Source organism: Erpetoichthys calabaricus, chromosome 2, assembly GCF_900747795.2.
Source record: "Erpetoichthys calabaricus chromosome 2, fErpCal1.3, whole genome shotgun sequence".
Classification (NCBI taxonomy): domain Eukaryota; kingdom Metazoa; phylum Chordata; class Cladistia; order Polypteriformes; family Polypteridae; genus Erpetoichthys; species Erpetoichthys calabaricus.
Genome location: NC_041395.2, coordinates 4,362,422 through 4,375,751, shown reverse-complemented (window position 1 = coordinate 4,375,751; position 13,330 = coordinate 4,362,422). Strand labels below are relative to the sequence as shown.

Sequence of the window (13,330 nt, the reverse complement as noted above, 5' to 3'; positions counted from 1 at the left end):
TTTAACATATGAAAAATAAGCAGGATGTTAAGTTCTGTTGTCAAATCAGGACACAATTTGAACGTACTGACAACACAAACAGGTCCAGTCAAGAGACTTCCATTAACACATTCAAAAACTCAAACATTTACAACTCCTGAAGTATCCATAACCAGTAAACGAACTTCACAGTGAACTAAACTTCTTACCGGTCTGCTGACACATCGGCTGCTCGGCTTCCATTGATGGTTCCGTTTTGTTCTGACAGTACGGCCCGGGACAGCCAGCACAGTGAACAGTGGAAGTTGGATTTTGAAGGGACACTTAATTGCGTTGCCTTTTTCGCAGCATGGCATCTTCATCATCATCATAACAAAAAGTACCTCTCTTGTTTTTTCTGTTTGGGGTTACAGCATGTAGCATGGATGGGCCCCTCTGTACATCTGAGACATCAAATGTACTTAAATAACTCTTGAAATGTCTGGGAGAAAGAAGTTTCTGGTACATGGATTCAAATCTGCTGTGAACATCTTCATTGCAAGAAGACTGCAGCGAGCCTGAAAATGAATGTCTTCTCTGCAGTGACGAAGGGCCACTTAAAGAATCACCGCTGGACTCGACTCTCAACTTCCTCCGAACCAACTTCTTCAAATCAGAGTGCTGTTTTACTCTTGGAGGAGTTCCCAATATAAAACTGCATGAGATCTGAAGAGACCGGCTACTTGGCGAGGATGGCGGCATCTGCTGCTGGTGATCCATAAACTGTTCTGTGTGTGTCCTCCTCAACTGCTGGACCCTTAAAGGACTTGATGGACTTCCTTTATTCTTTTCTTTTGGTGAAAAGCACACATGGGTCGTGAGAGCCAACGGCTTGACTGAAGCTTCCAGCATCAAAGGCTTCTTGACAGTTGAGCTGCTGCTCACACTTAATGCAGACATGTTGCATTGAAGTAAACCGAGTTTTGATGGACTCGTACTAAAAGTAGGATTTGCAATCAGCTTAGTGTTAAAAGGTTGACCAACGGACTCGGAAGCACAAAATGGCAGGGAGTGCTCCTTCAGTTGTTGAGAGTTATTCATTCTCCATTTCACAATCGCCATCTTGCGTGCTTTTACTTTGTGGCTCATTAGTTTCCGATAAAATCTCTGCACTGCGTTAGCGGCACTCGTTTTCACTTGACTTTGGATGGCTGCCTTCATTTTAGCCACCATTAACGGATAGACCCGTGACAAGTCCAGAATAGAAGAAAGGTTATTGCGGTCAGAACTTGTTTCGTAATTATCAGCATTAAAGGATCCACTCAGGTTAAACTTCAGCTCTTCATTTGCTGCTGGACTTTCAAGACATACAAACGAAGAAAAATCTGAAAAGAAAAAACACAACAAGAATTCCCTGTCAGCTTCAGCTGTCTGTTACAAAATACAAAGAAAACATTTATGGATGTCACAAGTCACGGTGCTTATTAAAATTATAAAATTATAAATCAGCCGCTCCCAGTTAAACGTTTTTAGATTACAATTCTTAATATGATTGATGGTAACTGGACTGGGGATACCTGGAAGAAAACTCACAGAGGAGGTCCTGATGAGGACAGACGGGATAATGAAGTTCAACTTCAATGAGCGAGACGGCAGGAGGCCACAAAGACGTGGATTAAGATGAAGGAGTAAAGCAGCAAGTCCAGCTGGAGTGGAGGCACGAAGGGTGAAGGCAGATGTTAAATACTGAAGGGGGAGCGACAGCTTTCAACCCACATGTTTGGTCCCTCCATCACAAGGACTTAGGATGTGTGAACGTGTTTTTGATTAGCAAATCATGGATTCTGAAACAGCCAGTTACTTGACATCGTGTCCTCTCAAGTTAGCAGCTCTCTGTGAGGATCACTGCTGGATGCACAGCAGCTCTAGACTAGTGAATCTCACATTTCATTCCCGGGAATCCCGGGCACCCGGGGATGACACAGTACATGGGCATCTCACATGTGAACGGTTTTAGAATGACCGACACTTATTTTTAATAAAACTACTGCAATATGTTGACACAAATAAAGGACTAACCTTATCTACAAGCAGTTCTTGCTGTCATGTAAGTACATGTATCTAGTTAGTTGCAGTAATAAGAGCATAGAAAGCACAATGTGTCCAGCATGCAGTTGTCCAAGCGAGGGTGCACCTTCATGCAGAGTACGCCAGCCGCTGAGAAAGCACGGTCTGCCTCCACTGAAGTAGGCGGCACAATCATCAGATACCGATACACTCGTTCTAAACAACACCCGCGCTTGCCGTTTGCTCTGAAACATCGCCATTTCAGCTTTTACTGATGCATCCAGTTTCTTATCATTCTGTGATGGCAAGTTTCTTGGCACAGACAATGCGGATGCAACAGACTGACGCATTGCAATTTCAAGTTGCTGTTCAAGGCTGTTTGTCTGATGAAGTGCAAGCTGCAGCAATGGCGCCACCTTAATTATTTTCAACTATAACTCTGTTATTCTTGATCAATTTTTACACGCTATATATGCAAGCTTGGCCATTCCCATTTTCCTGGGAATTACACCAGTTTCATTCCCGGGAATGCAGGAAAGAAAAATGTCCAGGAGCCCGGGAATGGATTCCCTACTCTAGACGTCTCACGACTTGCTCAATGATGCTACAGAGCTGACTTTCTCAATTTAACTTCTTTTTTTTGTAATGTCCAGCTCAAATTAAGAAGCCTGACTTCTTATTAAATCGGACTGATGTGCCAAGTCTTAACCGCTACGCCACACTGCCAGAGTAGCAACAGCAGCTTTAAAATCCAGGAATACCCATCAAGATGATACCATTTACTTAAACTAGAACGGGCATCGCTAAAATATCAAAAGACAATGCAGGGTTTGAATTTTAATGTGTGATGGACATGGGGACCCCCACCCCAGAGCAAAAACGAACAGTGGAAATATTTAGATCAATTGATAGATCCTGATTCATCCACAGGGGGATATTTGAGGGGATTTTCAACACGGACTACCTGATTAATCTCACCACGTGCACATTCCACATTGAAAAATCCTGCTTGCTCAACATACACACTCACAAATGATTATACTTGTACAGTGGAAGGTACATTAGGATATTTTGATCTAAAGACGCTCTTTAAAGATGTTTTTGTAACAGCACACTTTTAAAGTCCGGCGTGTCAAAGAATCCCTCCGTTAGGTTTGTAACTCTTGCTATTTTAAAGTTTATATTTGTTTCAAACAAAGAGTCACAGACGAGTCTAAACGGATTTTCAAATGTCACAAAATGCTGGGACTTCAAATTTTCCCCGATCTGTCCCTCCTTTTATTATTATTTTTTGTACATTTGTCCACTGCGTCAAGTGAGACTTGTCAGCTTTACATGAATTATTTCAGAACTCCAGTAAAACGCTCTTCTTGGGCTGTTTGTAGAATATCGTGTGTGACAGATCAGACTTTGTCATTGCTTAGCCTGTGTACCGGTCCACAAGTAGAATATGAACTGGGCGTCTAGTTTAACTGGTAGACTGCATCACACATACCGTTGTACCTTTCAAATACGCGACATCTCTCAATGACTATCGCCCAATCGCACTTGCAACTCTTGTCATGAAGTGTTTTGAGAGGTTCAGTTCACACAACATCAAAGCCCATCTTCCTCCCACTTTTGACACACACAGCAGTTTCCTTAAAGAGCAAACCAGTCCACCGAGGACGCCAGAGCCATAGTCGCAGTTCACCATGCTGCTGTGCTGTGCCACTTGGGGAGCTATGTGAGGAGGCTTTTTATTGGCTATAGCTCAGTGTCTAATGCTATTACTCAGGACATTCAAGTCAGTACACGGTCTAACCTGTGTTAACATAACCCCCCCTCCCTCTTCAGCGCTTGGATTAGGAACTTCCTCATCAATCGCCCTCAGGCAGAAAAACTCACTCAGCACCGACTCCCGACAAGGCTGCGTGCCAAGTCCATTGCGGTTTACTCCCTACACCCATGACTGCAGTCCAGCCCACCCTAACAACATTAGCAAATTTGCTGATAACTCCACAGGGATTGGACTCTTGTCCTCTACAAGGAGGAGATCCTGAAATTGTCAGCTTGGACCTCAACACACACCCTGAGACTGAACACCATGAAAAGAAAGGAAATACAGGAAAAAACAGAGCAGACCTCAAACTCAAGTGTGATTGTGTGGAGCGGGTCCCAGCTTCCAAATTCTTGGGTGCCTTCATCTCTGCTGACCTGTCTTGGTCTGCATTTACCAAAGCAGTGACTAAAAAGGCACAGCAGAGACTTAATTTCCTGAGATTGCTTAGAAAGAATAACCTGGAACAGCAGCTGCTGGTGCACTTTTACCAGTCCTCCATCGAGAGTGTGCCAACATGCTGCATCACAGGGTGGAACAGAAGCGGCACTGCAGCAGACAGGAGGAGGCTTCAGTAGGTCATCAATGCAGCTCAGAAGACTGTCAGCTGCTCTCTGCCCTCCCTACAAGACTTGTATACTTCTCACTACCTCGGCAGGGCAAAAAACATTTAAAGGACCCCTCACATCCCGGTTTTCACCCGTTTGACTTGTTGCCCTCAAGTAGGTGATACGGGTCCATCAAATCAAGGACAAATACTCTCCCCCGGAGCCATAACTACACTATTCTTATATCTTAATTCCACATTTGTTGCCTAACAATTAGTACTTTGAGAGGCTGATGAATGAAGAGAACGAGAGATAGAGAAGAGGTTGGATGATGTGGAGATAGTGAATCTGGAAGTGCAATGGATTACCAAGGAGGAAGTAACGACAGCGATGAAGAGGATGAAAAATGGAAAGGCCGTTGGTCCAGATGACATACCTATGGAAGCATGGAGGTGTTTAGGAGAGATGGCAGTGGAGTTTTTAAGCAGATTGTTTAATGGAATCTTGGAAAGTGAAAGGATGCCTGAGGAGTGGAGGAGAAGTGTACTGGTGCTGATATTTAAGAATAAGTAGGATGTGCAGGACTGTAGTAACTACAGGGGGATAAAACTGATGAGCCACAGCATGAAGTTATGGGAAAGAGTAGTGGAAGCTCAGTTAAGAAGTGAGGTGATGATTAGTGAGCAGCAGGATGGTTTCATGTCAAGAAAGAGCACCACAGATGCGATGTTTGCTCTGAGGATGTTAATGGATAAGTTTAGAGAAGGTCAGAAGGAGTTGCATTGCATCTTTTTGAACCTGGAGAAAGCAAATGACAGGTTGACTGAGAGGAGCTGTGGTATTGTATGAGGAAGTCAGGAGTGGCAGAGAAGTACATAAGAGTTGTACAAGATATGTATGTGGGAAGTGTGATAGTGGTGAGGTCTGCAGTAGGAGTGACGGAGGTGGGATTACATCAGGGATCGGCTCTGAGCTTTCTTATTTGCAATGGTGATGGACAGGTTGACAGGCGAGATTAGACAGGAGTACCTGTGGACTGTGATGTTTGCTGAGGACATTGTGATCTGTAGTGAGTAGGAAGCAGGTTGAGGAGACCCTGGAAAGGTGGAGATATGCTCTAGAGGGGAGAGGAATGAAGTCAGTAGAACCACCAAGACAGAATACATGTGTGTAAATGAGAGGGAGGTCAGTGGAATGGTGAGGATGAGGGGAGTAGAGTTGGCGAAAGTGGACGAGTTTAAAAACTTGGGATCAACAGTACAGAGTAATCAGGATTGTGGAAGAGAGGTGAAGAAGAGAGTGCCAGCAGGGTGGAGTGGGTGGAGAAGAGTGTCAGGAGTGATTTGTGACAGACGGGTATCAGCAAGAGTGAAAGGGAAGGTCTACAGGATGGTAGTGAGACCAGCTGTGTTATATGGGCTGGAGACGGTGGCACAGGAGACAGAGCTGGAGATGGCAGAGTTAAAGATGTTAAGATTTGCATTGGGTGTGATGAGGATGGACAGGATTAGAAATGAGGACATTAGAGGGTCAGCTCAAGTTGGACAGTAGGGAGACAAAGTCAGAGAGGTGAGATTGCATTGGTTTGGACATGTTCAGAGAAGAGATGCTGAGTATATTGGGAGAAGGATGCTAAGGATGGAGCTGCCAGGGAAGAGGAGAAGAGGAAGGCCTAAGAGAAGGTTTATGGATGTGGGGAGAGAGGACATGCAGGTGATGAGGGTGACAGAACAAGATGTAGAGGACAGAAAGATATGGAAGAAGATGATCCGCTGTGGCAACCCCTAATGGGAGCAGCTGAAAGAAGAAGAAGATATGTAATACTTTACTGTTACTTCTATAAATGTTCAATTTATTTTTGTTTTGGTTGCATCTAAATCGAGTAGCTGCTCTGTAATTTCATTATACATAATATAATGAAAATGAAGGTTTTTAAAATTCTAAAAATTCATGTTTATCAAATGGATGAAAGTTTTAGAGCTGCAACGACTATTCAACATTATCGATAATAATCTATTATTAAAAATGTTGGTAAAGTTCAGTTCCATCGATTTGTTGGTTGCGTCATTAGGCGGAGTACGTTGTGCTGTGCAATCGCATCACTACTTCATTCAATTGTGAACACATCTGAAAAAAGGCAGATGGTAAGCAAGTTGTACAAAAGACGGTACGAGCTAAGACTTCCAGAGTGAGTCACTGCTTTACTCTGAATGCTGGGAAACAAAAGGTGTGTTGCAAAATGTGTAGGCCTGACCTTGTAAGGCACGAGAGCACAACAGAGCTGCACATTTGAACAGGAAAGGTACCATTGCAGGCTTTGTGGAAGACCTGCCGTTATCACTGTAAGTTAACTTCAGTGTTATGCGATACAAATACATAACACAGTATGCATCTGCTAGGTTAGGCACAACGACAGGACTTATTAGGACTAATTAGCTGATTAGAGTGTGGCACCAGGTGTCTGCAATATTGAAGCTTTTCACAATATTCTAATTTTCCGAGATACTGAATTTGGGACTTTCATTAGTTGTCAGTTATAATCATCAACATTAGAAAATAACCAAGAAATAAACATTTGAAATACATCAGTCTGCGTGTAATGAGTGAATCTAATATACAAGTCATGATATTCTCATTTTATGACCAGCACCTGTACATGATGCTCTGCAACTAAACCTTCTGTCACAGAAACTGGAAAAAAAAAAGTTTAAATTACAAGTTTAATTTTTAAAGTGTGGGTTTAGTGTGAATAGATAAGTAAATTGCAGGTTTTATTAACTTATTGAACATAGTTGTGTGTTTTAAGGAAATCTTGTGTGTTTACTGCACAACCAGAAGTGCTACCTAGTGTTTCTATTTATTTTCAATGCATTACATGAAATTTGTATAAAAAACTAATTTTGTTTAAATATCTACAAGTAGTTCATGCAAAAAATAAATTTCTGAGAATCTCTCATGACCCCTCAAACAGGCATTCAGACATGCAGTGTAGGATACCCCCATGAACTCCTTCATCAGACTGGCAGACAGAACTGGTTCATACCCTCAATGCCTTCTCTTTTGAGAACATTCTTTTTAACCAGGTCGGTGGAGTTGGAGTGACTACGAACAGTTAGTGTGGGTCAGATGAGGAGGTCGCGTTTTACTACCAAAGCTGGAATTCTATGAGGAGGGCAACAAAAGGACACAACCAGAGTGGAGCATGTGATGTTATTTATCTTGACTTTCAGAAAGCATTTGATGAGGTGCCACATGAGAGGGTGGGCATCAAACTAAAAGAAGTGGCACTTCAGGGTGTGGTGTGCAGGTGGGTGCAGAATTGGCTCAGACACAGGCAGCAGAGGGTGATAGTGTGAGGAATCTCATCAGAACTGGCCGGTGTTAAGAGTGGTAACCAGCAGGGGGCACTGCTGGGGCGGCTGCTATTTTTAATATATGCACATAAATTGTCAGATAATCTGCAAACCAGTGAATAATTACAGAGCGACATGGACACATTTGTGACAGATGAAAGTTAATGTTGGTAAATGTAAAGTATTACATGTAGGAAATAAAAAGGTCAGGTTTCAATACACAATGGGCGGTCTGAAACTTAAAAGTCCACCTTATAAGGAGGACTTAAGGAGTCATAGTGGACTCTAAGCTATCAATTGCCAGCCAGTGTTCATAAGCCATTAAGGAGACCAACAAAAATGTCATGTTATATAGCACCTTGATGTGTGGAGTACAAGTCACAGGAGGTTCTGCTCAAGCTTTATAACACACTGGTGAGGTCTCATCTGGAGTACTGGGTGCAGTTTGGGTCTCCAGGCTACAAAAAGCACATAGCAGCACAAGAAAAGGTCTAGAGAAGAGCGACTTGGCTGATTCAGGAGCTACAGGAGATGAGTTATGAGGAAAGAGTAAAAGAGCGGAGCCTTTACAGGAGATGAAGAGGAATATGACTGAAGTGTTTAAAATTGTTAAGGGAATTAGTCCAGTGGATCAAGACCGTGACTTTAAAATGAGTTCATTAAGAACACAGGGATGCAGCGGCAAGAATCTTAACTGAAAAAGAAATTCTGAGCACATCTCACCAGTCGTACAGTCATTACACTGGTTGCCTTTGTCATTTAGACTTTACTTTAAAATACTACTAAGGGTGTATAAAGCTTTAAATAATCTGCCCTTTCCTACATTGTGGAATGCCTGTCCCCCTACACTCCAAGTTGTAACCTTAGATCTTCTAATAGAGGTCTGCTTATAAATCCAAGAGCAAACCTGTAAAGAAGTGGTGAGGTGGCTTTTTGCTGTTATGCACCTAAAATTGAGTACTTTACCGATAAGACCTATGCCAGGCTAACACTGTGTAACTTCAAAAAATCTGATAAAAACGCACTTTTTAAACATGACTTTCTCTTAGCTACATTTCAGTTGTACTATTAATAGACTATATAGGCATACACTTATATTCTTCAGGAATCTACAATCTTTACTATTCTCTACTGGTTCTTTGTGGTGGCGTTTTGTGCCACCGCTGCCACCACCACTTGACCAATTCATTGTGCAGCCACCTGTGATGCTGGAATGAAGGCGGGTGCCCCAACTGTCCACGAGATCTGCTGCTTCAAATCCTCTCAGATGAAGCCTGGAAACAATTAGGAATGACTTAAGAACATTGTGCGCTAGAATGCCTGAGGGGTTAGGACAGTGTTTTTTGGGCCCCCCTTGAAGTCCTTGTAGATTTTGTTTTCTTCTCCAGCTTAACTGGAGTTTTGTTTTTTCTGTCCTCCCAGCCATCGGACTCAACTTTACAGACTTACATTATGATACAATTAGTGGAAGGGTAGCGTCCTCATCTACAGTATGTTCTATAAGATTGTATCGATTTTTTCTTTGTTACTTTCCAAAGCCCAAGTTTTACTGCCACAGCAAAGAACCAAGAAAATGTATATTTCAGTATTCTCTTTTTTTTGGCCAAATTTAGGTCTCCCTTCATCAGGTTCTTTTGTTTCCAGAAAGCATCCTTGCCCTGCTAATTCTTTCCTTTATCTCTTGACTGCATCGGCGATCACTGGATATTCAACTCCTTAAACATTTCCATGTATCATCTTACTCCAACTTTCCCCTGTCTAGTATTGCTGTGCTCCCGAGTGCTGCAGTGCAGTGGGTGACATCTCAGCACCACACCAGTTCTAATCCCCAACAGGCCTGACCCCATTGGCTCTCCAATGGTTTCGACTCTTCATGGATGGGGCTCCTGAGGGCTTCCACCATCCCCTTCATGATGTGAGCAGCCTTCCTATGGACGCCTGCAGCAGAGCTACTCCCGCGGAGAGCACAAAGGCGTCCTTTCTGTCGTCTCGGAGCTTTGTGAAGTTTTTTTCTAAGGTGGCTAGAGTGCCAATCCAGTCACCAACCCCCAGGATTTCCCTGCCAGTTGGAGGACCGCTTACAGGGCCGGATGCAGTTTAACGTCATACCCAAGATGGACCAACATTAGAAAAGTTCATTTACAACCCTGTATCACTTTAGTATTCTCATTTTAACATGCTTACTTTTATTAAATGTATACTTACAAAAGCTGCTGTCCTTAGCAGTTGGGCATGCAGGCGCCTCCTCTGACATTTCGTCACATTTGACCTATAAATCAAGAAAAAAAAAAAAAATTAACATCTCAACTTGAAACCTGCACTTCGTAATCCTCAGTACTGTACTCAACTGGCCACAATATCAAAGAACACCCACCAAATCTAACAAAGATGTGCTTAGTTTCTAAAGTTATATATAAATATAATATTATATACACACACATACATATACACACTGTATATATTACAGACAAACAGACATCATTAATGTGATTCGATAAAGATGAACACAGCATTTCCATTCACAGAACTATCACAGAATTTTAGCAGTTCCATTACAGACAGACAGATATATAGATAGATAGATACTTTATTAATCCTAAGGAGAAATTCACACAAATGTAATGACATCAAACACTTGAGCAGCCTGGAAATTAAAAGAGAGAGAGAGAGAGAGAGAGTGAGGCGCGGCCGAGTGTAAACGTAGAAAACAAACAATTAAAAAAGGAGAAACACTAAAGTAACTATCCATTACGAACTACTGAAGGCTCAGGTTACCAAGTAAAATATTTTAGCCATCTACTTTTCCTAAAGTCATAAATAGTGGAGAAAATCTAATACGGTTACTAACTTTTAAAGGAATTGTTCAGTTACCACTATCCAAGTGCCCAGTCCATATAAGATGTAGTTACGTAAGTGCTCATTAGAACAGTTCTGACAACGCACCATTTCTTTAATCTCCAACTGCCTTCTACCCTCCCTAACATCCTTCTTAATGGCTGCCCTCATGTTCTAATATGCTCTGTGATTCACACTCTTAAACACTTTGTCCATTTTTTCCTTTGCAGCTTTTTTAACTAATTAAAAATAACCTCCACAGTTGATTAATAATTTCATACAAATCCCAAATTTAGACATGTACCTGTCCTGCATTATGTGTACAGTCCTGCCCCATTGCTCCTTGACTGTCACTTACACTTACAAGTTTATCCCAGTCCATCCGCTTTAAACTTTGCCCTTAACCTAACAGTTTTGCCCTTGCATTTGTGCTCTACCAAAACACTGAGGACCGAGTCATATTATGGTCACTTGAGCCTAGTGGTTCAATCACATCTACACCCCACAATTCCATCCTGATTATTACCATATCTAGACAGGCCCTCATACACTGGAGTGTTAAAAAGCCGTCACTGATTACTTCTAAAAATTTCCTGCTCTTGTACTCTGCTATTTGCGCAGTTAGCCCAGTTAATATTTGGGTAATTGTAGTACCCCATCACTAGAATATCCCCCTGCAAACTCACCTTTTTAATATTACTAAAACGATGCACACTGAAATTACCATCTGTATTGAGGTCTATAGTACACTCCTAAAATAAGGTCCCTTTCCCTACTGCTTTCCAGACGTCCTCATCGTCCAAATGAAGAAAACACGCATTTAAGTGGTTTGACATAAACAGCACCCCCCTGTATACATCTGTTATATTCATCACCATCTTTGCTATTTAGCCAGGTTTCTGATATTTCTATTATATCATAATTATAATTAGTTATAAACAAGTCCTATTCACTTGTTTTATTTTTGATACTTTGAAACAAGCTGTGCTATTCTTTTTTTTTTTTAGTGTTGTCCTTAAACTTTGGGTTAGATTTGACATTATTATGCATGTTTTTTTTTTTTTTACAATATTTGTCCCTTTCATGTAAATACTCTGTTTCTGGAGCTCTGTCATTTAGCCATTGCTACTGCCGCTTGTACTGATCGACACTCCCTTGCTAGGTGCTCGTTTTACTTATATTTTGAATTCAGCCAGCATCCTGTATAGAAAACAAATGCTTTCTTCCTAAGGAATGAATGTTTGTGTCCTCACGTTCTACCAGAGCTAATGTGTTATTTTGAGGGCTGTATGGTGCCCTTAGAAGAATAATTATCCAATTATTCTTTAGATGTCTTCCCCCCCCCCCCCCCACTTAGGAATCACTGCTATTTTAAACTATTTGATGTTGGTTATGTACTTACAAACTCACCAATTTCTGCTGAGCCATGCCATTGTTAGTTTTAAATACAAGGAATGTCTCCTAGCACTCCGCTACCTTTGCTCCTGTGCAACACAAAGGCAACACAACTAGGGTCGTTCAGTATATCAGTACTAGAAAAGTACCAAAAAACCCAAATTTTAAAACTGTACAGTACCAGCTTTTAAAGATTTTCGGTAATGGAAGTAAACATCAGGTATCTTCTCAATACTCCGCTCCCCCATGTCCCCCTGTTTTGTTGTCCGTCTCTATTGCAATTGTGGACTTCACAAAATGTAAGTGAATGATTTGATGTAACAGGAACATCTCAGGGGATCCCTCCACTGCTTCGGACGTGACTGTGATGTCACTACAGACCTCGTTCCTTTGAAGTATTTGGGACTTTACCCCACCGTTTTCCTCTTGAAGTTGTAATGTGGTACAATGGAGGTGAGCAATTTTACAGTGCATCAGGGAGACTGGAGTAAGACAAAGGATTTTGGAGGTATCCGTGATGTGTTTTAGAACAGTTTTGGTACCAGTACACAGTAGTTCGTATCAACTGTCGGACCTAAGTCAAAAGGTTAGTATCGATCTAACACTGAACACTCAGCACTTCGTCCAATTCAACTTGTAAGGTTAACATCAGCACGTCTCGGCCAGTTCGGTTGAAAAATCACTTTCAAGACATAATATTGAAATGACAGCAAAATGTACAGTGGAACCTCGGTTCACGACCATAATTCGTTCCAAAACTCTGGTCGTAAATCGATTTGGTCATGAACCGAAGCAATTTCCCCCCATAGGATTGTAAGTACAGTGGAACCTCTAGATACGAGTTTACGATCTAGAACAAACTTCCCCATTGAAAATAATGGAAATCCAGTTAATCTGTTCCGCACCCCAAATATATTAACATAAAAATCAATTTTCCTAACAAATAACACTGATAAATTATATATACTGTAGTCTACCTTTAATAAATAACACTGGTAAATAATATAACTGATTATTAAAAGAATCAAAACAGGTGTCCAAAGTGCAGTAGAGCATTCAATAAATCTTTAAATAAATAATCCTTAAAACAGTTGTGAAGTGGAGGTTTAAAATACACAAGAATAACAATCCTTTAACACGAGGTTAAAACGTCAAAAGGATGCAGTCTTTAAAAAACAGATGACAATCCCCGGTGCTTCTTCTCTGTTAGCGTCTCACCTGCTTCTACCATGCGGGCTCTGCAACAGGCGAGACACTCTTAATGCAGCTGACCTTCTCTACACCGTCCTGCTTCAGCTGTTTGGCTCGCCTGTTCAGATACACGCGAGCCTGCACTCGCTCGCTCTTCCGCACCG

The 13,330-nt window shown here is 41.7% G+C and overlaps 1 protein-coding gene across 2 annotated transcripts in view; it reads right to left on the bottom strand.

The window, feature by feature from the left end:
• Positions 1-13,330, bottom strand: part of LOC114669427 (uncharacterized) — a 39,713-nt gene continuing 26,383 nt past the window's right edge. The window contains exons 9-10 of one of the 2 annotated variants that reach the window (XM_028825648.2): positions 9,951-10,014; positions 1-1,343 (exon numbers count right to left, since the gene is read on the bottom strand). In XM_028825648.2, coding sequence (XP_028681481.1) covers positions 304-1,343; positions 9,951-10,014 — 1,104 coding nt within the window. In that variant the 3' untranslated portion in view covers positions 1-303. The remainder of the gene's footprint in view (positions 1,344-9,950; positions 10,015-13,330) is intronic. The other variant, XM_051923224.1, reaches the window with a different exon arrangement.